This window comes from Diadema antillarum, unplaced genomic scaffold (assembly GCF_040938485.1).
Source record: "Diadema antillarum isolate AM-2024a unplaced genomic scaffold, OU_Dant_1.0 scf00000018, whole genome shotgun sequence".
NCBI lineage: Eukaryota > Metazoa > Echinodermata > Echinoidea > Diadematoida > Diadematidae > Diadema > Diadema antillarum.
This window is the reverse complement of record NW_027270907.1, coordinates 2,449,416-2,477,386: the sequence shown is the minus strand read 5'-3', so window position 1 is coordinate 2,477,386 and position 27,971 is coordinate 2,449,416. Positions and strand designations below refer to the sequence as shown.

The following is a 27,971-nucleotide window of genomic DNA, read 5'->3' as shown; positions in this document are numbered from 1 at the left end:
AAATAAGTTTGCTTCAAAAGAAAGCCCACTCGATAGAGAGCTGCTCAATTGAAGGAATATGGTTTTTTAAACATGACTGATCAACTATTCTGGAGTGAAGCCATTCAGGAAGTTGAAACAGTCTGAGAGTCAATACACTGTCTATCACTGTTTCCCTTGAGGATCCAAAAAGTCAAAGCTTAGCCTTCTGATTATGTCACTCGCATTGATTCCCTCTACACATGACCAATAGATGACCTATAGATGACCAAGGACAATTTATTTGATTTGTTAAAAGTGTCATCAAAGGGAGGGACATGTAAATGATATGTTTAACATTGCATCTTAGGCTGGCGGCAGAAGGGGCAGACTAGGGTGAGGTCATCATATGCAAGAAGCTTGGGCATCTTTGATAAAACCAGGGTGCAGGACGCCAAAATAGTTACAACCAAAGATCTTCAGGTAACTTGGGTAAAATTGAATTTCACTCCATCTGTTAACACCATACGTCTGAATGATAGTCTGGTGGACACCATGGTTCACAGAAGACTTGTGTGAAATGGGACGTTGACTTTCGACAACTGCTGGTGTCTGTGCAGGTGCATGACACATGAAAGGTATGCCCACATCCACAAATACTTACAACCTTGTTACAGATAGATCAACTCTTTTGAATATATCTCATGTTGCTGAACTCACCATTCTTCTTGACAAGGGCTTTCTTCTCCTCAAACTCCCTCTGGAGAGTTACCAGGCGCTCCTCCCGTTGTATGATGCGCCTTGAAATCTCCTCAATCTCTGTGGTCATCTCCATGGTGATAGTGGTGGTATCAAATATGGTCACTGCCACATTGTCCAGCCATCCCTCTCGCCGTGCACGTCTCTGGTTCACCTTCATCTGTTCCAGGAACTCATCACTCTGCAAGAGGCAAGGTGTGAGCTCCAGTGAGAAGTCACATTTCTGGGACAGTGGACAAGGGACTATTCACAGAACAAGATCAGCTTAATTTTTGGCCACATTTGAGCACTCAAAAGTGAACCGAATCAAACCAAACAATACCTTACTCAACATACGATGGCAGATTGGTAGCTTTCAACCACTCTGTAAAGAAAGCATACCCCATTAGTTATAAACGTGTCCCAAATAATGAGTATTAATTCTTTGTAGTACATGTTATAGACATTTTTCTCATGCCAATTTCTGAGATACAATATGGTATACTTTTGGAGCACATTGGGAAGTGGTCAACTTTTGGCTTGGTATTGCATGGTATGATACACTTTGGGAGCATTCCAGTGCTCCTCTGGCATGTATACTATGGTACAATGTTAGCTCCATTGATATAGCAGAATATCTTTCATTGATCACAACTGAATTGTGATACATGCAGTGTTGAAGGAGTATTAACTGGTAACTGTTTTTCTTTGAAGTCCTGGATACAACTCTACTAAACAACTTGTATCACATGGCAACACTTATCATGTTCTGGCAAACTTAACTCACCAAAAGTGGTTTAACCAGCTAACACAAAAACTTTTATTTTTTTAGGCATCTAAACATTATGGCATACTTGAATTAAACAAAACTCATTGGCTTTACAAGACTGCACATGACACAAATGTATCACAATATCCAATTTGTGAAGACATAAAGTCACTGATAGATTAAAAACTTTTATCTTTCACAATTCACTTTAAAATGCCTAAAGCTTTCTGAAAATCTAGAATAATCTAATTTCTTATTGCTAAGTTCACATGCAATTGGAGGTGAAAAGACTATGACCATTTTTGATACCACATACCCGTGCAGTCATTGAGAATTTACAGGCTTGTGAAGTATATTGGTGACAATCAAGCGCGTAAGATATCTCATTCTCTCTCTCTCTCTCTCTCTCTCTCCTGTGTTCTTATTTGTTTTCAACTGAATTTCACTAACTAGCATGAAAATCTTCAGCCAGTGTTAAACATCAACTTTGAAGTATCCTGAGATTGATCAATTTAGCAGCTACAGTCATTGACTTTAATCTCTTGGAATTGTCAGCCAATATAGTCATTTTATTAAGTTCTCTTTGAAATAAGGCAAGATGATTGGTAAGAAGTCTTCACATTAAAATCAAAACTGTTTCTTGTACTTAATTAGGATTAGCAGCTATGTCCTATGTGGCTCTGTGTTAATCATGAATGGTCAATGATCTAAGTGTGGGATATGAAAGGGTAAGAGAATATATAGAATAAACGGATGTAAAACATGCATAAATGGTATTCTTTAATCTTGTCTGAACACACAGACGATGAATATATCAGACAGCCAAGCTCTGTCCAATAAAGTGTCATGTGATTGTCATCATCACAAGGAAGCTGGACCATACTACCTTTATTTCCATTTCAGCCACATCCTGGGACGAAGAAAAGAACTGCTTGACTCCGGCTGCTAATCCAGCCAGGAAGCCTCTTTTCTCGACACTTTTTTCTCCTCCTCCTCCCTGATGAAATGCGTAATGTATGCAAGATGCGACAGGTGGAATAAATACATGCAAAGGAGGTTGCAGACGGGAAAAAAAAATGAATGCAGGAATCAAATTAGGAGAAAAGATTATGAGTGTAGTTTCATTGGATAGAAAGCTGTCCATTAATTAGGCATGTGAGAAAAGATATGGCATTAATTGAATTCTGTTCAATGGAGGAACACCTTGGACTATGATGAGTAATCTTTTGTGACACGCAAGGAAGTTTCACATCATCAAGCTTCATAGATAATAGATATAGATAATAGATAGCATTATTTATGAAAGCAGTGACATGCTGCAATTGCATACGTAGAGTGAAAACTGTTTTTGAGAATATCCACAGCATCTTTGTACATTGAAAGCTTGGGAAACATAGGACAGTGTACAGAAATCATTTTAAGGTGATTTAAGAAAATATGATAAATGAGCATTTCATAAATAGTCATGAAAAGTATAATGTGACCCGCTACAACAAAAGGATCCTAAAGTCGCTGATAGCTTAGCCGAGAAAATCGAGTTTGGGGAGAGACCGACTCAGCTGATAGTCAGCGAGTCCCTCAATATTATCTTTGCACCTACACAAAACAGTATGATTTAATTCTGTCAGAACTTTTCTGGAATATATTATTCATGTGATCTCATGCAATAATATTGAACTGACCTAGCATTCTTTTTCTTGGAAAACCTGAACATACAAGACGTCATATCATTTACATCTTTCTTCTTGATATTTTGCCTGTGTCATCTCGATTACATATTCAATTCCCATTTTGATACGTACTTCAGAATTTCTATTTCATTCAAAATGGCTGGCCCCAACACCAGAGCCAAAACCAATGTAGACACCGCAATATATCAAGCTGCCCAGGATTATCTGCAAAGTGACGCATTTTTGAAGGCCGTGGAGGTAGCAATCGAGAGGGGGATTAACAAACAATTAAGCAGGTTGTTTGAGCGGATTGAGAAACTGGAGGAAAGCACTACCGAGTCAAAGGAACGATTGGAGCAGAACACCAGCTCATTGATGGACTTGGAAGTCCAACTCCGAGAGAAAACGAACCAAATTGATCGGCTGGATAGCGTCATTGAAAAGCAAGCAGTGTCTCTCAACAACCTCAAACTTGAAATGAATGAAATCCAACAATATTCGCGTAGGAACTGTTTAAAAGTCTATGGCGTTCCCAAAAACAAAGGAGAGAACACAGATCATGTTGTCTGTCGCCTCGCAAGTGAGCGATTAGGTGTCCCCCTGTCAGAAGAGGACCTGGACAGATCCCACCGTGTCGCAAGCAGGGTGGGGCAGAACTCCTCGTCGAACGCTGAGGGCGCAAATTCCAAGAAGAAGAAGCCACGAGCAATAATAGTAAAGTTTTGCTCCTACCGCAAGCGGTCCGCAGTCCTGCGTGCAAGGAGAAAGCTGAAAGGCAGCGGCATAGCGATCGATGAAGCTTTGACGGCCTCTAATCAAGACCTGCTATGGACTGCCAAACGTCATGAAAAAGTAAAAGAGGCCTGGACCTCTGATGGTCACGTGACTGTGCTGCTGGCTGGTACAAGCGGAAAAGACATCAAACGGTTCATTCGAAACAAAGATGAACTAAAATCTCTAAACTGATTAAGCACGTGATATGATATATTCCGTTATATTTACTCAAATTCATACGTCATTATCATTAATTTGATGTTTTATTGTCTTTATTGTATCCATGAATTCAAATTGGATTTTCATTCACAAATTCGACTCTTTTTTTGGTCAAAATTCTAGTTGCAAACGTCTTACTATTCTGTAAGTTGTGTTATTTTTTAATAGTTCCTCTGTACATTTGAGGGCTCCTTTTCTTATTCTGTGGCCCATTTGTTCTTGTTAGCTATTACCTTAGCTTAGTAATTAATACAGTTTGGTAAAGTATTTTTTTTGTATTTTTTTTTTAAATTTGCTTGTATGATACAGTGTGATTTTCAATTTCCATTTTCAGATGTAACAAATATTGAATTTGGCAATTTATTTCCAGGTACCCTAAATGTGTTAGATAAAACCACCGGAGTTAAAGACAACATATTGCATATTAAATTAAATGAAGATTCTTCTTTAGACGACCGTACTGAAAACCTTGATCCTGATGACAACTTCCTTAGTTTTGACAAGTCAAACAAATACTGGCTCCCAAAAGAATTTAACCAAAATATAAACTTCGACAATGCTACTTTAAGCTTGCTCCATTTCAACTCACGTAGTCTCTTCAAAAATTACAATGCTATTCATGATTTCATTGGTCAATTAAACACAAGGTTTTCAGTTTACGGTTTTAGTGAGACTTGGATTCATGATAGAACACCAATTACTTTGTTTCACCTTGATAATTATAAATTTTTCCATAACGACAGAATAAAGAGTAGGGAAGGGGGAGTTGCTATGCTTATTCCCAATTCATTAAATTCTACTGTTAGATGTGATCTCAACTTAGGCCAAGATTTGTGTGATTCACTCTTTATTGAAATTAGTGTCACAGGTCAAAAAAACATTATTGTAGCCGTTATCTATCGTGACCCGAAATCTAATATCAATGAATTCAACACACAGTTTAATGAATGTCTAGAGAGATTGACCAAAGAAAACAAAGAAGTTTATGTCATGGGGGATTTTAATTTAAATTTATTGAATTGTTCGTCCTTAGATTATGTAAATGAATTTGTGAATATTGTGTATAATAATTGTTTTCGTCCTTTAATTGATAAGCCTACAAGAATCACTAAATCTTCTTCAACTTTAATTGATAATATTTTGACAAATGTATGCACAAAAGATATTATCTCAAGTATATTCTATAGTGATATCACAGATCACTTACCAATATTTTCATTAACTCATAATATTTTCATGAATGAACATGGTGAAAAAAAGTTTGTACCCAATAGAAAACCTCTCAATCTCAGAAACATTGCTTCTTTGAATAAGGAACTAGCAAAAATTGACTGGAATATTATTTTTTCATCCAACGACGTTGAATTTACATATGACATATTTCTCACGAAGTTTAAGCAATCTTTTTGATAACATCTGTAAAGTTGAAATATCCGTTAATAAAAAGAAAAAGAATATTCCCCGGAAACCATGGATCACCAGATCTCTACTTAAATGCATTAATAAAAAGAACAGACTTTATAAAGTATTTTGCTCCAAACGCGACAAATCGTCCGAATTGAAATTTAAGAAATACCGTAATAAATTAATTGTAACTTTGCGAGCCGCACGAAAACAATATTTTGGTGATTTACTTCAGACGAATAAGAATAATCTAGTTAGAGTTTGGTCAATAATTAATAGTCTCATTGGTAAGACAAATAAAGATGCTTTCCCTTCTTTTTTTATAAAGAATAATGAAAAAATATATAATGATCAGCACATTGTAAATGAATTCAATGAATATTTTTCAAATATTGCATCAATTGCTCTTGAAAAATTGAATAACACTTCCATGACTCACTTTTCTTCTTATCTTAAACATTCTTGTGAAACAACTTTGTATTTTGCTCCAACTAATGAATCCGAAATTATTAATATTGTAAAAAGTTTTAAGAACAGTAACAGCACAGGATTCGATGAACTAAGTACTTCCCTTCTAAAAAAGGTAATTTATTCAGTTGTTTCCCCCTTAGTACACATATTTAATTTATCTTTATGTTGTGGAAGGGTTCCAAAAAAATTAAAAATTGCTAAAATAATACCTGTTTTTAAAAGGGGAGACAAACACTTATTTTCTAGAAACACTTATTTTCTAATTACAGACCCATAGCTTTGTTGCCTTGTATTTCGAAATTTTAGAAAAAAATGTTTATAAAACATTAATATTTCATTTGGACAAACACCAACTACTAAATAATTCCCAATATGGTTTCAGGGCACGTCATTCATTCGAGCATGCGTTAATAGACCTTCATGATAGACTGCTGAATAATATCAATAACAATAATCACTCTTTCGGAATTTTTCTTGATCTAACCAAAGCTTTTGATCTGATTAATCATGATAATCTTTTGTACAAATTATCTTACTTTGGAATTAGGGGTACAGTGTGGGACTTGTTCCACAGCTATTTAGAGGAAAGATACCAATTTATTTTCTACAATAACTGAAGTTCATCATATTCAAGGGTCCAGTGTGGAGTCCCCCAGGGATCCATACTGGACCCTCTCCTGTTTCTTTTATATATCAATGATTTATGTTATGTATCCTCCTTCTTATAATTTTGTGTTATTTGCTGATGATACCAATATTATTTCCTCTCACAGTGATTTTAAGTAACTTGTCTCTAAAACAAATACTGAGCTTGATAAAGTGTCTGAGTGGTTTGATGCTAATAAATTAATTGTTAATTACGAAAAGACAAGCGTTATGTATTTTCGTAAACCCACAATATCTCATGTCTTAGATGAAGTGAAAATCAAGATGAATAATGTTCAATTATGTATATCAACATCAGTTAAATTTCTAGGTATCATACTTGATGAAAAATTAAAATTTAACGAACACCGTTTTTTGATTTCTAACAAAGTTTCCAAAAATATTGGTATATTATGCAAGTTACGTACTACGCTCCCTGAAAAGTAGCTATTTATGTTGTATAATTCTCTTGTCCTCCCATATTTACAGTATTGCACCATTACATGGGCATTTGCCCATGTGTGTTACTCATTTAGATCCCATACACAAATTGCAGAAGAAAGCTCTACGTATATGCTCTAATTCTGCTTATTTTGCCCCTTCTCAGCCTCTATTTTTTCGTTTAAAAACCTTAACAATATATGATATTTATAGATTCAAAATCGCTAATTTAATGTTCTATGTTAATAATAATTTGGCACCAGTTAATATTTCTAATTTATTTCGCCACAATAAAGATGTTCACCAATATAATACTCGCTCACGTCTTAAATTCAATTATCCTGCAGCCAATAGTCACTCCATATTACAATCTGTTAAGCATACCTGTCCCCATATCTGGAACAACCTTTCAAATGACATCGCTTCTTGTTCAACCATAACTTCTTTCAAATTTAAATTGAAGAATCTTTTGATTCATACATATAAAGAAAATAACCAAGTTCAATCATTTTATTTGATTTGAATTCCAGAAGAATTTACAATAGTTATAATATATACTCATGAATGTTATTACCAAGAGGAATATATATGCATCATGTATGTGACTGTATTTATGGGGGGGGGGGGAGGAGGAGGCATCGAACTTCACTGGGCTATAAGACCTCCTTACTTATTTTTTTTCCATTTCAATGTATAGTATCTTCTGTGTTTTATGTACTATTTCAAATAGTTTATTATTTTACTTCATTTAAAAATTATGTTCACTTCGTCATGTACATGTACATGCATTCTATTTATCATTGTAATCTGGGGGCTTTACGCCTTTTCAAGCAATCGCTTTTTGTCGTCCCCGTTCTCGTCATCAATACTTCTTTTTTTGTTTGCTATGTTGATCTCACAATGTATTTGTTTTATGATGATTGAGATGAATAAACGAATTGAATTGAATTGAATTGAATTGAAGTCAGATCATCAAAATCAGTCAAAATATGGGATTTCTGTTTTTTTGCTTAATTTTGTAGTCTAATGTGTCGTCTATCATCTACCGAAATTTTGAAGCTAAATGGTCAAAGGAAAGAAAAGAAAATAGCGTTTTTCTGGGCCATGATTTTCCGACTTTCAACGGAACAGAAATGTGTCCGAAGATTTGGATTTAGCGCCACAGCTAGACTCTGCCCCTAGCAACGAGGGAGTGATCTTATTGGTCAGTGCATGGCATCCTGGTTACTGATTGGTCGTGCTTAGACCACTGGCGCTAAGCTTGAATGAACATCGTGGAGGTTGCTAAGAGCATACCGTCTATTGTCAAGCGGTAAAAACTGTCTTGCCTTCCCTTGATCATGATAGCGTCAGAAGGAAAACTTTGAAGGCGATTTTCTCGAAACGCTGATTTCCTTAACCACTCGATATGCGCGAATAAAATCATCGATATCTCTGCAACAGAGTACTTTCATGAGCCGTGTTATATATGAAATTAAAGTGGAAGAGCAAGGGAATAATATCATGTCATTTTCAGAAAATTGTCCTCCCCCAACTTTCAGATCCTTTTGTTGTAGCGGGTCACATATGCACATGAAACAGGAGTATATAAATGCTGATGCTGGTTTCTCACAACAGAACTTCCTTCTCCCTTCCTCTTCTGGTCATTATTTCTCAGCAATATGGCTTGCATTTGAAGGGTAATATCATGCATTTTTATCAAAACCAACAAAATGCTTACAAAAATTGTCATCTCTGAGCTAGATAACTGGTCTAGAATATCAAGGCTTGGAGGGCTTACATTGGCTAGAATCTACAGTCAGTTACGCAAACGATTTATCCATTAATTTCCTCCTTATCACTTTAAACTAATATTTGTTGTTTCCAGATCATTACATGTGACTTTACCATCATCACTCCCATAAGTTGCAATACTGAAATGCAAAGATATGAGTTAGAATTATACTGTGGCAGATATCAGGAAAAACAACAAAAACAAATGTCAATGGGAATATCACTGCCCCTTTCTATTTTTACTCCTGTATCTGTATTTTGGCCTGCCAATTATTCAAGACTCACATATCTGATGGCTACTCACATGATAATTCTTATCTTTAACCCCTGACCTTTTACATATTGCTTGATTGACTACTCTAAGACAGGAAAGATACACTAAGCTACAGTTACCAGCTCAGCCATGAATAAATATGAATGATTGATGTTCTAATACTTTGATACAGAGAAGAGGTACTAACTAAGGTATTGAGTAAAAATCCTCACATAGAATTCACAGGAATTGCAGATATGTGGTAGAAGGGCAAAAAAATGTAGAAAGCAAAACAGACAGCAACTATACTGCTATGCTGCTGGAAATAAATGTTGAAAGTGTGTGGGTGGAAGGAAGAGGGAGGGTTGCTGACTTACAGGGAAGGTTTCCAGGACACCCTGGACAGCATTGTCTCTACTGTCTGCTTCTGCTGTAGCTCTGACAGGATTAAGACTGAAATCTCTTCCTCTATCTCCTCCATGGTCAGCCGGTTCTCTTGGATGAGGGTACGACGCATCACTGGTAACAAATGATATATTATTTGCTGTCACTTACAAACTATTTTGAATATAACAAATCAAAATGAATGATACTGACACCTGAACCATTGTGAATTCTTTATCTGGAAGCAAATGACTTAAATCAATCACATGCTTAGAGGTGGTAAAGTGTGAAACAGGTACCTTTCTCAGTGACTCATGATGTCGCGGGGTTTAGGCAAGGAAATGAATCCAAACAAACTGCAGTCCCACACATTCTTTTTACTAAAATTCAAACTGCTTTCCTGAGTATATCATTCCAATTGCACATTCTACATTTGTTGGAAAAAAGGTATATTTTAATGCTTTCCTTTATGCACTGAATTTCATTCAGGCTTCTTTGAAAGATATTAGAAATGAGCAACATTTATAGACACAGCTAAACTTCTTGCACAAATCCACAAAGTGATACATTTACTTTTATCTAAGTGCACAACAGTGGACACCTAGTAATGAGAAAATACAGATGAGAAAGTCCTTTAAAATACAAGTAATTCTGAACTGTCAGATGATGATCACACTGATATTTCTGTCAGTGAGTGTTTCTTTGTTTATACCAAAGATAGCAGAGATAACAAGATAGGAAGGCGCGCGATAAAAATGGACACAAAATGGCTACCCTACATGACGATACAAAAGAGAGCTAAGTACAAACTCAGTACACCTAGAAATATCATTCATTTCCAAAGGTAGTGGTATCTTTATTATCATAAAAAGATTTACAAATTACAGTCGTAGCTTTTTTTCGATTAAAGGGATTATTTTGATGAACGAGATTTGAAAGTAATAAGGATTATTTTGTGGAGGTAAAAATTTGGCAACAACATGATCTCACAATCAAAGACGCTTGATAAACAACAACATCTTCATAGACAGCGCGTCTCAGGCAAAGACGCACATCACCTGAGACGTGCTGTCTTGAAGTTAACTGAGTGGTCTCAGGTGATGAGCGTAATACGCATGAGGACCGCGCGCTGTCCATTTGTTTTCTACAGGATTAGCGCACACTTTCCTGTCTTATCAGTTAAGTGTCTTTGGTTTATACTGTAGAGATACTACTTTTTCTCCATTTTCAAATCATACACAATCTACATTCACACTTGCTTTGAATTCCATGTAACAAGGTTAGATATTACGTTCAGCTTTGAGAGTGATGGCGCTCTTCAGCAGGCGATGTTGTTGTTCTTGGTACTCTGCTACATGGGTCAGGTGACTGGCTAGTTCCTCCTCACTCAGCTTGGAGACATCCACCTCCCCAAACTCTAGGTCTGCATCTTCCCGCAGCTGGCGTCGTTCCTCCTTCAGGGCTTCAAGCTGGGCCAGTAGGTCCTATGATCAGATTAGAAAATTTACATATTGTAGGATGACAATTTGAACAGGCTCATACATTTTCCTGGGGCTGCAGTCAGCCTTTATACATTACATATCACTCTTGTACACTCTGTCTCTCTACTCTCTACTCCAACCCTTTTATGTTCCACTGCTAAACATGTTTTCTCTTCTTTCTTTTTTTTATACTTCATCTAATGATTCGCATTCCTTTCCTATTGCATTAAACTCTCCTTCCTGCACCGATTTGCATGTATATTATTTGTACCCCTCATAAATATTTGTGTTATTCTTTGTATATATGCACCAGTATGAATATTCAGTATACATAAATCATGTGACATAAACCTCTGGGGTTTCACGCAAAGACACCATGGCAGTTGAGTTCCAGGCAGCCTCCAAGTACAGATCACCTCCTACTTACTCCTCTGTCTTGTAATTGTAGAGAAGAACCAATGATTGGAAACCCTACAACTGGTGGCAAATGTACATTTTAACAAAATATATGCGACCAAAAAATATATTGACTACTGTTTTATAACTCATCTCACTGAAAAAGTAAATGTGAATAGTATCACAACCATTCAGGAATAGTCCCAAATCAACAAAGTTGTAACATTGGTTTAGTTCATAATTCCATTCTGTATATTTTATTCACATTGAGTGATGAAATGTGAATTTGTATACTGTATTTGACCATGACCTCTGTACCACGATCTCTGCCCAATATTGGATCACATAATCTCTTGAATATACATTGTACTGCTCACACATAACAACTTTAGAGAAATTACATATCCAAAACCAAAAGAGTGATTCTATATTGGTAAACTTTGTCAAAGTTGTCTAAGTAACCTTTGAAATTAGTTTCACATCCCCCAAAATCAAATAGTCACCCAGACCTATGCAAAGACTAACAAGCAAGGTCAGAATATAATGCCTCTGTCACCATTGGTGTGGAGGCATGATGACTCTGAAGGAAACAAGGATACAAATCAATATCTGCGAAGTGATCCATCTCATGGTATCCCAACATAAAGCTAGATTGCTGGTCCAATGAATGGTCTTTGAGTTACTTGCCTTTGTCAGAGTTAGATCATGGAAACTGGTGGTATATTAATGTGAATATGAACCACACTTGGATCTTTGTGGGGAAAACTGACATTGTTGATATGTAAAGCACTGCATAAAGTAGGTAGGATTCTTTGACAGGAGAATACTGGAACTGAAAAGAGGACATTAAAGGGATCGTACAGTTTTGGTTGAGACCTAATTTCAGGTTTCTAACATATTTTGTTGAGATAGTGAGAAACCTCTTATGAAATATGAAAGAGCATGTAATTCTATCGGGAATACAACATTTATTTGATGAAAATTGGTTTTGAAATGGCTGAGATATCCAAAAAGAGCAATTCCAATAAAGTGTGGGACCCACACTTTATTACAATTGCTTTGTTTTACTATGTTTTTGGATGTTTCAGCTATTCCAAACCCTATTTACATCAAATAAACTTTGAGTTCCTCTTAAAATGGCATGCTCTGAACTATATCATAAGTGTTTTCTTGGTATCTCGCAAAAAGTAAAAAGCCCAATTCTCATCTCCACCAATACTGTATCATCCCTTTAAATGTATATACCACAACACGTATCACACTGTAATAGCTGTCATATTATCATAGGAAATGGATGGTCATCATTTAATGGTCCCTACAAGATTTGTAGACAGTTTGTGGTGACATTGTCATGTGATGGTAAACAAAATCAAGACACAGAATATAAACTGATGTTAATGCAGTACTATTATGCATGCTACTCCCTTTCTAAAAAAAAAGAAGTTAGGGACAGTACAGCAGGGCGGGGCATCTGACATAAATATTGTGAGATTCAAAGCAAAACATACTGTGATATTTCAGTCATTGCCTTTGATTACATTGGCTGAGTAGCAAAAGTTATATTTTGTGGCAGGATCAAGATACAAAGAAAATGAGTATCGGATCTTTGAGGTAATCCCAAGAAATGGCATACCTTGAGTGCAATCTCCTCCAGCCTGGTTCTCTCCTTGCTGTTGGCCATGGCACTGTCCATCATGGTCACCAGCACATCCCTCTCATGGCTCTGCTTCTTGTCCACCTCAGTCATGACTGATGATATGAGGGACACTGGGTCTGGAAGATAGTATCATAACAGGTCAAAGGTCAAAACACAGCTACAGATGCTTGGTCACGAATCCAGCAATTTGGTATGGCACGATTTCTCCTCAAAGTATAAATGAAAACACAGTTACATTCATCTCATCATGACATTTGACTTGCTATGGTTAATTGTTTAAAAATTTTATATTCAGTAGAAGAGAGAGAGGAAATCAAATGTCACAAAATCGCATACAGACATGTAAACAGTTCAAAAAATGTTAAAATAATCAACATTTGGGAAACTGTGAAGTGACTACATGCATGCTAATGATTGCACAAACAGAAACACTCATATTGTGTAGATCAGCTTTGATGTAGTTGTAAGTGTTAAAGAGTGCAGTGTCCCTCTAGACAATCCTATGCAGTCCTTACTTCTCAGAACAAAACAGCTGACACCATATCCTGTGAAAGTCATACAAGAATTGAAATCATGGATTACAGGCAATGACCATTATTCTGACTTCATTGACATAATCTAATACTGGCATAGTCTGCTAGAAACATGAATCATCACCTTCCTATAGCATATTAGTGCAGTGAAAGTCTCTCTACATGCTTGGAGGATGTGTGCATTGCAGGATGCATGACAGATTTCCAGAATTCATGAAACATCACATCACAACATTTAGTGCCACACTAGTAAGCAACAACTTGAGCTAAACTTTTATAGTGAATAAAACCTTGATGCCAGTGACCACCCTCTACAGATACAACATGTGGAAATATGGCAGCTCACAGTGGGGCATTACCTCTAAAGGCCTGTTTACACCAAGCATGGTACAGGCAACGGTCTGCGTTTTGCTGTGGTGCACCAAAAGGAACCATGTCTGGTTCTGTTACAATATCACTTCCCCGCTAATAATTTTGTTACAAAATTAATAATCTACTGTTTATTTTGTTGCTCTTGATTTTGACATAAGAATAACATCTTGGGTGATTTTGTTCTACATTTCTGATTATTTTTTAATTGAACCAGACATGGCTCCTTTTGGCACACCATAGCAAAAACCTGGACCATTGCCCCTACCGTGCTCGGTGTAAACACACCCTAACACTGTGAATATACACATTTGTCCCCCTGTTTACACACTTAACGAGGTTATGCACGTGTATGCTCAGATAGGCTCTGTGTGGAGTATTTCTGATATCAACATCAAATTATCACTAACTGCTAAAGTCATGCATCTCATAAAATGAAGGCACATCATTTCCATCATTCTGTAGTAATCACATCCAAGGTGGCACTAGACTATAATACTAAACTAGTGATGGGCGTTGTTATGGCAACAGCCTGTGTAGATATGAGAAATTACCTTCACTCTCTGCAGAAGCATCCTCCTCAGCTAGAGGTGATGAGGGTGAGTATGGAGGAAGATGGCAGATGAAGAGATGACAAAGTGCATGCAGCATGATACAAGGCAGGCAAATGAAGAACATACACAAGACACTACATCACACCATGCAATGAAAACACTTACAATGGGTATCTGCCTGTGATGGTCAACAGTTTCATCTTTTTTTTTTTCTCTCTCTCTCTCTCTCTCTCTCTTCAAGCCAATCTTGTTTTGCTTTTGTTTTTTAACAGAATGAACATTGAAAAATAATATTCTTTATTGTCTGTTTCAGTGCCCTTGGTGGATGCATTTCATTCTGTAAGCCAGACACAAGACACAGACAAATGTGTGATATATCAGGAAAAAATGAATGGTACCCTAGTGTCACAGCAATGGTGTTCCTGTCTTGGTGGTTTTTTCAAACAAGATATATCCACATGAAATAACAATGTCTGGGATCACCAAGGTAAAAACAATTCATAAATTTCTTCAAGAAGAACTTTCATTCTTATTTCCTGGGATCTTAATTGCACCAATGTGTGCAGAACACCGAATAGGTGCAGCCACAATTTAATGAGCAGCATGTTTTGATACCTAACATAAAACACACACACATACACACACAACGCGTGCGTGCAAGCACACATGCACATGCTGATGAAAAACACATGCAAATACAATGTTTAAAATGTAGAGCTATAATGAATTAAGAAAACTGGCTTTTTGAGAACCTGTTCACTTTAGATTGCAGCTGTGAATTTCTACAAATTGATGCTCTTGATTCACTTCAACAGACAGAAATATTCAGTGTTCTGAAAATTCCACCTAATCAGACTGATGGAGATCAGTCAGATTTTAACATTTCTATGTGACACAGAAATCTGGTTACAATTGAGACTGCTCTCTTTCTCAATATGCAAGAAAGTGTTGTAGCATAATAAGACATCATAGATGATGATACATTATGAAGTTATTAGAGGAGGCAAATTCAAAGGTTAGAAAGTTAAAGAGAAAAAATATGCCAATATTGTGGTGGATATAACAGTATATGACACATCTCTCCAATTCTTGATCAGATTTGACATAGTCACTACAATGAAGTTGACTAGTAGAAACAGTGTGTGCTGCATGTAAGTTTGCAAAGGCAGAATATGACGAGCAATTAAACTTAAACAGAAGGTTACAAATGACATAAATCTTCAAGTGTGAGTATTGATGCATGCACATGTTGCTCAAATGGAATGAGGAGAAGACTATTGTTAAAGTCTGAAAGTAAACGAAAAAGGTGATCAAGCATGAAGTATTGCCAATATGTTCAGTAAATGAGGCAATATGTGTGTCAATACTCACCCAACCTTTGTGAGCAAGTTCAAAGGGTTTGCTAGCTGACACAAATGTACAATGTATTGAGACAAAAGAGAAAGTGAGAGACTCCAAAGATGTCTTGATACAATGGGGTTGCTGAGAGGATGAGCTGTATGACTGTGCTACCTTTCTTGGAGGCCTGTGATGCATCAGCCTTCATGTTCTCTCTTTCCTCCTGTAGGAGCCGTTCCTCAATCTCAGTCCTGGTCATCTCAGATGTCGCTGTGGTAGTCGTGGCTGCCTGGCCCTCCTGCTGTTGGGCCATCTTGGCTCTCTTGGCTGCCAGTCTCTCTCTAGCCAGCTGCTTCTGCCTCTCCCTGTCCTTCTCATAGCTGTGGGCAAGTTACAAAGAAACTTTAGATTAATATCCCTGTCTTCTCAGAAGTACACTGGGACAAATCAGAGTGAGCTATTTCCAAAGGATCGCATCTTGGAAAGCCAATTTATTTGATGATGATTGAGGTAGCATGCAACATTGTTTGCTTGTTTTCCTTTTCCATCTGACAAGATGGCTTTAGAGCCTATATTCAGCTGCAATATCTGGTCTTCCATGGGGTCCAGTTGTGAGTACTGGGGCAGACCACTTCACCATGTTAAGCCCCTTGCTCTTGGGAAATGAATGAAGTGGGATCTTTTACGTGCATGGGTTGTAACTCTCTCACATACTGGAAATTTATTTGATGCCCTATGCAGCATTCAGCACTAGCTGAACCAGAGGCAATGCAATACTTGACAACATGACGATTAGTATCCCTTTGCATACTCTGCCCATGTCCTAACTCACAAAGGGTACATATTGCAGCAGATGTGAAAGTGCATTGATTTGGCTAAACTTTCTCTAGATAATGCCATGAGCCAGTAAGCTACATCTCCAGTTTGAAAAAAACCCAACAACAACAAACAAACAATTACTTTCACAAATTTATTAATGAAATCTATAAAATCCATCAAATATTTTCTGCCACTGTCTAGCCTTGTTCATATTCTGAGAAATAGTGATAGTAGTGGTGATGGTGAAATTGTCTCAGAGTAATCTTGTAGTTCCACCTTGTCCACTGGCATCCCTTTCTATCTTACACACTTCAACCTCAAGTTCATCTCGAGAAAATGCTCTCTGATACTTGAATTGCTTTCAAAAGTAAAAGTGTATTAACTAAGTTTGTTGACAGAAGCAGATATCTACAAATGAATTTTGAGATTAACACAATCAATAGCATTGTTGAATGAGATTCCCCCTCCATATGCATCATTTCATGAGAAACGTTTTTCTCTTCAGGTAGTCTGAAACATCATAGGAATACAGTGATAATAGTACATTCACTGGTCAACGTAATGATGGATGGATGTCAAATATGACATGTGTCACCAAGATGCCAACTGCTATCCTCACATTGACAGTATGTGAAATGTTGGGAGAGTTTGCAACAACAGGCTACTAACTCTGATTTAAATGTTTTAAATACTTCACAAGCATGTTCATGTAAGGCATGAAGTAAAATAAAACATACTGTTCCAGCATTCCCCCAAACTGCACAATGCTTTCAAGCAAATTACAACTGTGCTAAGGTTTTGTTTCTCTGACTAGAGGTTTTGGGACAGTATATGAAACGTAAATGCAAATTAATTCAGATATTATTAGATGCCATCTGACAACGAAAAGATACCTTTCTGTGCAACTGTCTGTAAAATAACCTATGTCACACTGACTTGGCAAGCTGTCTTACTTAGCCTCTCGGGCCTTTTCATGCTGCTGAGCCAAGCCAAAGAGGGCAGCAGCGGCCTCAAACTTCTCCTCATCTTGCAGCTTGCGTTGATCTCGACGTAGTTTGGCCAAGGCCAGCTGTCGCTCCTTCTCAGCCATCATGGACTCATTGTGATCCTTGAGACCAGCTAGGAGGGCATTCTTCTCATCCTCAAAGTGGTTGTTCAAATCTTCAAGGATGTTCTATAATGGGAATAGACAGAGACAAAAATCATGACAGACATTTGATAGCAATTAAACAAATACCAACAAGCCAATTAATATACACACTTTGAAATTGTAATTGTCATTTGAAAGTACATGTAGAAACAAAATGATTACATTATACAGAGATTGGAATAGCTGCAAATCAATCCTTAAATTCTTGTAACAGGGAGATTTTTTCATCTAAAAATGAGAAGCTCAAATGTATTCAGAATTGTTTGTGGACAATTTAGCATATATTTCAATTGATTCTTTATTTACAATTTGACCCTGAAAGCATAGAGCATAGGTAGTTCCTTTGCTGTTAGACCTTAGCCCTGCAGTGTTGGTTAAACATTTGTGCAACTCAAATGGACATCTTCCTCAATGATGGGCTATCATGACGAGAGCACATACAAATATTTGCTAAAATACCATACAAAAAATCACAAAAATTAACACACTTATATGAACATCAAGAACAATAATTCCATTATGAAATGGAATGAATGCTGAAATAATATAATATAAAATGAAAGAGAACAATTTTTCTTCATGACTTTCTTCTTAAGACATCATCTGTTGGAACATTCTTATATAGGAATCTACTGTCCAATGTACCTTTGGAAAAACTCATATTTTGCGGCCCCTGTATACAAACAAAACGACATCTTCATCATTTGACCAAGATGGCTTGTTTCCAACACCACAACGATGCAACATTGAGATGGCTAACTGATGCATTGTTGTTGTAGTTTTTTGTCATTTCTTTTATGCTTTGATGAATTCTTGTTAAATGCAATGTCTAAAGCAGACTAACATGTCTTTTCTTGCGTTCCTCCAGGACATCTCTTCGGGCCTCCTCGTGATCCAGGATGTCATCCAACACTTCCTCATCCACTGCCAGACCTTCTGCCTCCCGCTCCTCTTTCAGCTTCTTCCTCCTCTCCAGACGAAGCTTTAACCTCTCTGCCTGCTCTGTCTTTGTTACACCAAGTAGACGAGCCAGCTCTTTAGGCCATGTAGGGAGTGTGGGAGAGAAAATCAAGTCACAATCACATCACTGGAGGGTTGACACAATAACACACTTGTGAGAAATGCAAGATGCCACAACAGTGAATTAGGATGATTGCTTTAATAGGGAAGACTTTCATCAATAATATAAAATGTCCCCATGCATAAATTTCACTTATTTTCTTCTTCTTGAAAAAGGTTGATAAACATACCTATTGATGGCAATTTTATTGGCAAATCATGGCTTGGGACTTTCCCTTCACATCAGCCCAACAGACAGAAATACAGAACACATATCTCAAAGGCATCAGTTACAGAATTAACTATCAAGATATACTTTGGCAACTGATGCTGGCACTGTTGGTACGAATATCAGTACACATCTAATTGTTTAGGCTTTAAATGATGTGGTGAGCTGGTAAAATTCCCCAACATTGTAGGGAAATTAGACATACAGCAATGCGAAAATCCCTCATTAGAATTAAAGACCTCATAGGTACAAGGTTTTGTGATGTTCCTTCCTCTGCCACTCAAAACAAAAACAAAATATAAAAATGAAGGACTTGCACATGTTAATAACCTCTGTTATGATAACTCATTGGTACATTATATGATGCAGATGATATACTGTAGAGTGACACAATGACATGCACTATGCACTGCTGCTGTTATTCGCTGTCCCATGCTGTGGGTAAAATGGCTAACTCATGGAAAGATTGTATGACTGACCTGTCTGGTCCTTGATGCCCTGGCTGAGCAGGGCACTGGCCTCATCAAACTTGTTCTCCTGCCTCAGTTTGCGTTCCTGGAGCTTGAGCTTCATGAGGCGGGCCTGGCGCTCACGCTCAGACAGCTGGGCCCACTCTGCCTCTCCAGTCTGCTTGATCAAGGCCTAATCAAAGAACAACACATCCATTCATTTTTCATGTTTGGCAACAAACTTCCCCATGTGCAATTTTTAAATTGTGTGCATGAAATTTTTCCCTTCTGTACCTGGACAAAACTAATGATGAAACGAAAAAAATATAAATACTGCTGCTTTCAGGTTGCTGATCATTATGCAGCAAAACGCAACAAAACAGAACTCTTGTGCTATTTGGGTGTGATTCAACATTCGAAATATGATGCATAAATGACTGTAGTAATGTAAAAATCCTTTTCTTTTTTGGTACAACTCATGACAAAACAGTTTTTTTTTCTTCCATAATGTGCACAAATTACAAATCCCGATATCAACTAAAACGCAATGGAGGGGGTGGGGGTGGGGGGGGGGGGGGGGAGGATGAACAGATGCAGAATTTTGCAGCCAAATCTAGTAAATGATTGCACTTGTCCTGTATATAGCACATGAGCCTCTCTGAAGGAACACCTCAGGAATACAGACACTTCTAAACATACATGTAGGTAGTACCTCAGCTACCTCACATACCTCAGCTAGTAGCTTGTCCCTCATGGCATCATATTTACTCTCCAATGCCTTGACAAGCTGCTCCTCAGTGACTGCCTCTGTCTCCTCTTTGGTCACAAGCACTGTGGCAGCTACATTGTCATTCCACTTGTTGGCCCTAGCGATAAACTGCACTTGCTTCAGCTGCTTCAATGTCATCAAGGTCTACATAGAAGAAACAGAAATATCACAGACACACTATTTCATTGCAGGCAGCAGTTGTACATGTCAGTGTTTAATCCATAACATTAATGGTATGACTGCTTGCATGTCAAGATTGTCTAAAGGAAGAATCAATCCTTCAGGTGACTTTCAAGTAGAACACTTGATAAACACTTAAATACTAAAACTTGTTTTTTACTGGTTTCATACAGTAAATTGTTCTTACAACCACTCCAGCATTTCTTTGGTCTCTTTGAGTCATCCTTATTAGGCAGGTTCTTGTGCAAGAATTTCAGTTATTCATTAATCTCTGCTTCTCAACAGAGTGGGTCTTGAAGCTTTCTCAGGTGGACTGCGGTGTCAGCCAAAAATAAGATAAAAAAAGATTCATACTTGATCTAAGTGGGCCTAAAAATTTTTTGTAGGAGCCAAGCCAAAAAGGTTGAGAAGCATGACATTATACTGTGAACATTCTGTTGAGTCAGGCATTACCACATAGCACACAGGTGCATTTCACAAAATCCATAATAGTGAACATTTTGAAGACCTCATGTGTAATGTCAAAATGATGTGCACAATCTAAAGGTGAACAATTATCCAAATGATTTGATCACAACAGTCCATGTAATACTCATACTCTATGCTTGGATGAGTGTTATATAGCATGATTTACTCACTATGTTGTTTTGGATCCAAATACATGCATTTATTTTTCCACCACTGATTTCATCTACAGTTTTTACATAGACCAAACTGATCTAAACTAAGATCTGTGAAAAAAAGAAGAAGCTAACTTGCTGACAAAGATGTCTCAGTCCTTGAAACCTCTAGCTGAGCCACATACGTACCTTGTTGTCTAGATCCTCCATCAGGATACCTGCTTCCTTGTCCTGCTTCTCCTGAAGGTCAGCCAAGAGGTTGACCTCTATGTCTTCATCTGAAGCCTCCTCACCTTTCTCTGTCTTGTCAAGGAGACGACATTCAAGCTGGATAGCCACTCCTTTCTGTTGATTGATGGCAATGGCAATGTGGTGATATCCATGACAGATTGTGGTTAATGACAGATAGAGTAGCAATTAGGAGAGGACTTTACATCTCATTTTTATTGATTGTCACATGATCTACTTGATGCAATTTGTTTTTGCACCAATGATTTGAAATTATGACAGCTTGACTAATTGTAATCTGATATCACGGCATCTCACAGTAAATTAAAACAGAGTCAGTATGGCAATGCACTGTCACTTGCATATCATTGCTCACATGTCTTGTACACAAAATAACCCAAACTGTGAAATCTGTTGATAGTGTGTAGGAAACCACAAGCATACTTATTGTCCAAATTCTTAGCTCTTTTTATTTTTACAGATATTTTGTGTGTGTGTGTGTGTGTGTGTGTGTGTACTGTGTGTGTGTGTATTCAATGTCTCTATGAAAAGAAAAAGAATCATGGTGACGGCCATATCTTCATCTATATGATTGAAATAGTATAGAGAACACACTGGGTAGAGTATCCAATTTAGCGACAGCAAGGCTGCATTCACAACTGTGTCTTTTCAGTGGGAGAAGAGCAATGAATCTGACCTTTAATATCTCAGTTTGTTCCTGCTCAGTCTCCTTAGTGGGGCCACTCTCCCTCCACTGCCTTCGCTGCTCCTTCAGCTCTCCCAGTCGCTGCTGACGTTTCTGCTCTGACATCAGGTTGGCGTTCTTACGTAGCTCACCCTGACTCTCCTCTTGGACAAGCTGCCATATAGAATGGATCAAATACTCTATCATTACAAACTATAGAAAGGATGCAAACATGAATATGTTGGCAACAAGACACTACCAGCACTAACCGTGGTACTTGCGTGTTGAAAAGGCACACAGTTTTGCTGTAGATTGCTACTGAAAAAGTAGTAAGAAAGTCGTAGTTTTGCCGTGGTTCTTTGTGTTCGTGCCTTAGTGTTGAATGCGTCGTTGTTAAGATAGTCTAGTGGGATTTGGGGAAAATGTGACTGTTAGAGGCATTTTTTAGTAAAAGTTGGGAACCGGTCTATTTTGTATAATTCAAGTACGCTGAATCCAAAAATTCCGGTTCCCAAGCGGAATTTTTAGTCTAAGAGCATCTAATTTGCATAAACAAAATGGCCGCCAATTCATTGCTTTTTAAGGTGTTTCGATGTTCTAATTTTCATAAAATCTCCGTAGACATGCAGAAATAGTAATAATTTCAGAAATTAAGGTGCAAAGACAATAGCTAGGTCATCAATTGTTCATAACTTTTACTTATATATGCAAATTAAGAAGTGAAATATGCAAATTAGGAGTTGCCGCTGATACAGCAATGCATTACCGCATATATGCACATGTATAGTATACTATACACGTGCATATATACCTATAGAACGTGTTCACTTCTGTTTTTAATCATTTTAACAAGTTATCGGGCAAACCAAAAGTATTTGGTGTCGCCAAAGTCGAATCAAAATAAATCAATTCAAAAGAATTCAATGAATTCAAAAGAAATGAATTATACACTTATGCAAATATCTAGACGCAAATTACAAGAGGATACATAACTGGCAGGATTCTAGATTCTACAACGCATTGCCGCAATAGGGATCTGAATCATAAATCTGATGATAGTTTTCATTGAATCAAGACCGGTTCACGATTCCTAGTGTGATAAAGAACCAACTTAAAGTATTGAAATAAAATATGCATCTCATTTGCATAATAAATCATGCAAATATTTTTCAATTTTCTCAACATATTTTCCCCTAAAACAAAGTTTTACTATCAAAATGCACCTTGGCATAGTGAAAAAATAGATATGCTATCTGTCAAACAAAGTGTACATGGTGTCATCTGAGCCCGAGGAAAATCAAGTACTGGAATCAACCAATTCAGAATAAAAAAAAATGAATAAAGATATTTGCAATAACGTATGCAAATTGGTATGCAAGATTCTACAACACATTGCCACGATTTATGAATCTGAATCATTTATAGTTATGATATCAAGACATATTATAAGTTGATGATTCTTTTGTGATAAGGAGATACAAGAAAAAAAAAACTATTAGAAATACCCTAATAATCTATTTTGCATAGAAATTATACAAACACTTGGCCATTTCTATGGATATATTCCCTTAAACAAAGTCTTGCTATCAAAATGTACCTTGGCGCCCTAAAATACGGCTAAGTTATCGGGCAAAAAAGTTGCACATTATGATGTCGTCAGAGTCCGAAGTAAATCAGTTACTGGAATCAATCAATAAAGGAGAACTGAATGATACTAAAGGGAAATATGTTTGCAAATTGATATTCAAGAGACCGTAGACCAGGCAGGTTTCGAGATTCTACAACGCACTGCCGCAATATATGAATATGTTTCATAACAGTTTTTATACATCAAGACCTGTTACTGATTCCTGGTGTGATTACGAGAGAGAGCAACTACTAAACAACACACATCTATGATCTCATTTGCATAATAAATTATGCAAATATTCACCCATTTTCTATGCATATCTACCACCAAAACAAGGTCTTGCCATCAAAGTTATCGGGCAATCACATCACTATACATTACTCTATGGATAAGTGCAATGTCACTTTATCCTTCCCTGCATGTACTTTGTCGTTTTCATTGGATAGATTGGTTTATGATTATTTTCAATCTGTTGAATTTAAAATCAAGTGGCAACTTTCATAAATCTCGTCATAATTCATGTTTTTTTCACCCACCCTGCAGGCTCAAGCAAAAAAAAAAATGTCAGAAAAATCCTGGTATCTCGCGGACAGTGTCGGAAACAGAAACGAAGGATGAACGTTGTAAATCTAGTCATCAACACCTTTATATTTGGGATAAAAAGAAACATAATCTGTGTCGAAAAGTTTATTTCTTTCAATCGAGCTAAATTGATCTACATTCATGCAAGGGTTGCATCATCACATTGTTGCTAACATGCACACACTGCTGTATATCGTAGGCCTGATTTGTGACATCTGCATCGAAAAATTCTGCATTGCTTTCGCATGCACATGAAATCATCTCAATTTAACTTTGCAGGATTGGAGCTAGATATATCAGTTGTACAGGCTGTAGACAGGCTGTAGATCAAAACCTTCCCACCCATTGTCTACTGGTGAAGAAAGATCAGGTCTGGCACAATGAGCAGGATTTTCTTCTTTTTATAATCTTTTTTTTTTTGATACAGGAGTATTGTCGTTGAAATGCTTCCGCGAGAGTTCAGAATACTTTTGTCGTTAAAATGGCGGAACATATTTGTGCCAAACGAGCTTGCGTGATGCATCTTTTGAATCGAATATAAGTTTATTCTTATAAAGAAGACTGATAACAACCATATTCTTTGAACCCTTTAGTTTTTGTCTCGTACAAGCAGCATCCTTGTCATTGATCACTTGCTTTAATAAGAGTGCTACTGTCAGTATCAGTCTGGCATAAGCACAACTTCAGTATCTACGGAAGAAGGCCTCTGTAAGGTAGCTATAGGATCGATATTATCTCTCGAGGGAACAAAAGTAACTTCATGTTCGCAAGGTGGTGGAAAACCCAGGTCCTCTATGAAAAGATCCATATCCCAATTCTTGGGCAGAAATTCAAATGAAACATGGATATTTAAAAACTATACTTGATAAAGCATAATATGATGAGAGGCAAAATGCCGACTATTACGTCTGATATGAAGTGGAATCTATTCTGTATGTTTCAATATGGTTTCTAACGAGTATCCATTATTCTTCAGTTCTTACAATCCACTGGCCCTTAAAGTTAGATGCCCTGTTTGTTGAGAGTGTTATTTCTATATGATCTGAATCACACCTGGTGAGATATATCATAAGTCAGACAGACAAGAGAGCGTGATGGCGTCGTCCAGTTAGGAATAAATCAAAATGCATCATACTTGGTGGTCGTCACTGGCGGCATGTTATCTACGTATATTGAAAACAAACATAAAAAGGAACAGGAAGGTGTAAACCCCTTAATTTCGCAGATTGCATTGGCCGAGGCAATGCTTCAAGAGAAAATAGAATAAAACCACCTATCCCATTTCAACCTATAAACGAATGTTTGCTATATATAATCAAATATAATCATTTATATATATGATTACCATGCTCTGGTTAACTGGGAAATAGAATTTGTATATTGGAACAATACAATAAAGGATGTTGCACATGAACAAAATGGCATCCCCCCCCCTAAAAAAGTTGAGTCATGATCCGCATAGAGAGAGTTTTCATCAATTTGTTTTGTGATTATCGATGTACTACAAATATTTTTCATGGAATTAACAATTTTATGGCAATATTGCAGCTATATTTGCGTGTATTATGCAAATAAGATGTTAAAGTTCATTCGCTTGAAAAAGACCGTTTTTTGTTTTGTTTTGTTTTGTTTTTTGTTTTGTTTTTGTTTGTTTTTTTGGCCTAGCACAATCAATTTTGGTTAAGAATCGGGTTCCTAACTTGAATTCTTTAAAAAAAATCCAAAAGGACCTTTTTAGAGGATTTGAAAAAATAAAATTTTACCATGGTATATAGGCTATTGAATGAACTGCGTGCATCTAAAATTCATGGAGCCTACATATAATTTGCATACCAATTACAATATTTGCATTTATTTTGATACCACTGAGAAGGGATTCTGGTCACTATCTAACCCTCAAAACCTTAAAGTCTCTATATCTTGTGTTTTTAACTGCTTTCTCAAGAAAAAAAAATAAAAAACTTCAAGTGTTAATATATATTTATCTGCATATTTCAGTACTAATTTGCATAATTATGTAAGAAATATACTATTTACCACCTGAGAAACGTTTATCCCTCAAGTTGCTTATTCCATTCTATGTACATAGATTTCAAATCACTTTTTTCCAGCTCGTTTACCCCTCCCCCACCCCCCAACCCCCCCCCAAAAAAAAATAAATCTAGAAAATGCGTGTCTGAAACTCACAATTAAACTTTGTTTATGCAAATTAGATGGTCAAGATCGGTGAATTTTGCTTGGGAACCGGAGTTTTCCTAACCCTCAAATCTTTAAAGTCTACATATTTAGTGTTTAACTTGCCTCTCAAGAAAAAAATTGTAACATTACTCATCCAGTCTTAATATACATTTATCTGCATATTTCAGTACCAATTTGCAAAATTATGATTAGAATATACTATTTACCATCTGTGAAACGTTATCCCTCAAACTGCTACTTCTATATATTCTATGTACAAAATATGAAATCACTTTTTTTTTCCAGATCGTTTGCGAAGAATTTCTCGAAAATGCCTCTCCGAATCTGACAATTTCTGTGGCTGGGCAGCCATTTTGTTTATGCAAATTAGATGGTCAAGATCGGTGAATTTCGCTTGGGAACCGTAGTTTTTCTAACCCTCAAAACCTTAAAGTTTACATATTTAGTATTTAATTTGCCTCTCAAGAAAAAATAAAGGTCAAGATTACTCTTCCATCAGTGTTAATGTGTATATATATATATATATATATATACACATTCATCTGCATATTTCAGTAATAATTTGCATAATTATGAAAAAATATACTATTTACCACCTGAGAAACGTTTATTGGTAATTATATTCTCTGTACAAACATTTCAAATCACTTTTTTCCAGCTCGTTTGCAAAGAATTCCTGGTAAATGCGTATCTGAAACTGTTCTGTGGCTTGGCAGCCATTTTGTTTATGCAAATTAGATGGTCAAGATCGGCGAATTTCGCTTGGGAACCGGATTTTTCAGATTCAGCATACTCAAATTAGGTAAAAGAGATCGGTTTCCAACTTTTACCCAAAAATGCCTCTAACACCATTTTAGAGAGCCCTTTTTCAGAAATCCCACTAGACTAAGAAGTGAAAGAGGCGTAGATAAATTGTTAAGTGGTTGTAGATCAGGGGTGGATTAGTGAGGATTTAGTCGTACGAAAGTCGTAGTTTTGCCACATCACAAAAGACGACTTCCGCATCTCCGCTCTCGCGACCGAGAACGCCGTCTTTTGTTATGCAGTGTGAAAATCGGACAATAGACCACTAGCTATTCACGGCGATAATCCGTCTTTTGATACCACTTCTATTTTCCTCAAGGGCAGTTCCCTCAAAACTACGACTTTTCTACGAACACCCAACTACTATTTCATGACTTAATTATCGGCTTAAATGATTCTCTGGACTACTAGTATTGTTCTAGCCATCAATGCATCGGCAGGTAAAATCCATTCGCGCACACAATGTGGCTTCGTTATTGCGGCTAGCTAGTATAGGGGAATAGCTCTCAGCTTTTTACTAATCGTGACCGCGCCTCAAACGAGTACGAAATGGGGCCAAGTTCGAGCAAATCTGACGGAGAAGAATATATTTCTTTTTGCGGTCGTATACCTACAGTTCGAGCTCATCTGGTCAGCCGAACGAGCTGGTACAACTGTTAATTGTATTAGTATACCGCAACCGTTTGTGCAGTCGATCGAAGTACAGACTGCATACATTCATAGCGCTGATGCACCTGATAA

The 27,971-nt window shown here is 37.0% G+C and overlaps 1 protein-coding gene across 1 annotated transcript in view; it reads right to left on the bottom strand.

Moving 5' to 3' along the window:
- The window catches only part of LOC139728056 (uncharacterized), a 92,625-nt gene that overhangs the window by 22,671 nt on the left and 41,983 nt on the right, over positions 1–27,971 (bottom strand). Inside the window, exons 31-41 of the mRNA XM_071639021.1 lie at positions 22,028–22,189; positions 21,292–21,447; positions 20,264–20,446; positions 19,564–19,726; positions 18,641–18,831; positions 17,600–17,820; positions 16,002–16,207; positions 13,010–13,149; positions 10,791–10,983; positions 9,534–9,634; positions 679–940 (exon numbers count right to left, since the gene is read on the bottom strand). Coding sequence (XP_071495122.1) covers positions 679–940; positions 9,534–9,634; positions 10,791–10,983; positions 13,010–13,149; positions 16,002–16,207; positions 17,600–17,820; positions 18,641–18,831; positions 19,564–19,726; positions 20,264–20,446; positions 21,292–21,447; positions 22,028–22,189 — 1,978 coding nt within the window. The remainder of the gene's footprint in view (positions 1–678; positions 941–9,533; positions 9,635–10,790; positions 10,984–13,009; positions 13,150–16,001; positions 16,208–17,599; positions 17,821–18,640; positions 18,832–19,563; positions 19,727–20,263; positions 20,447–21,291; positions 21,448–22,027; positions 22,190–27,971) is intronic.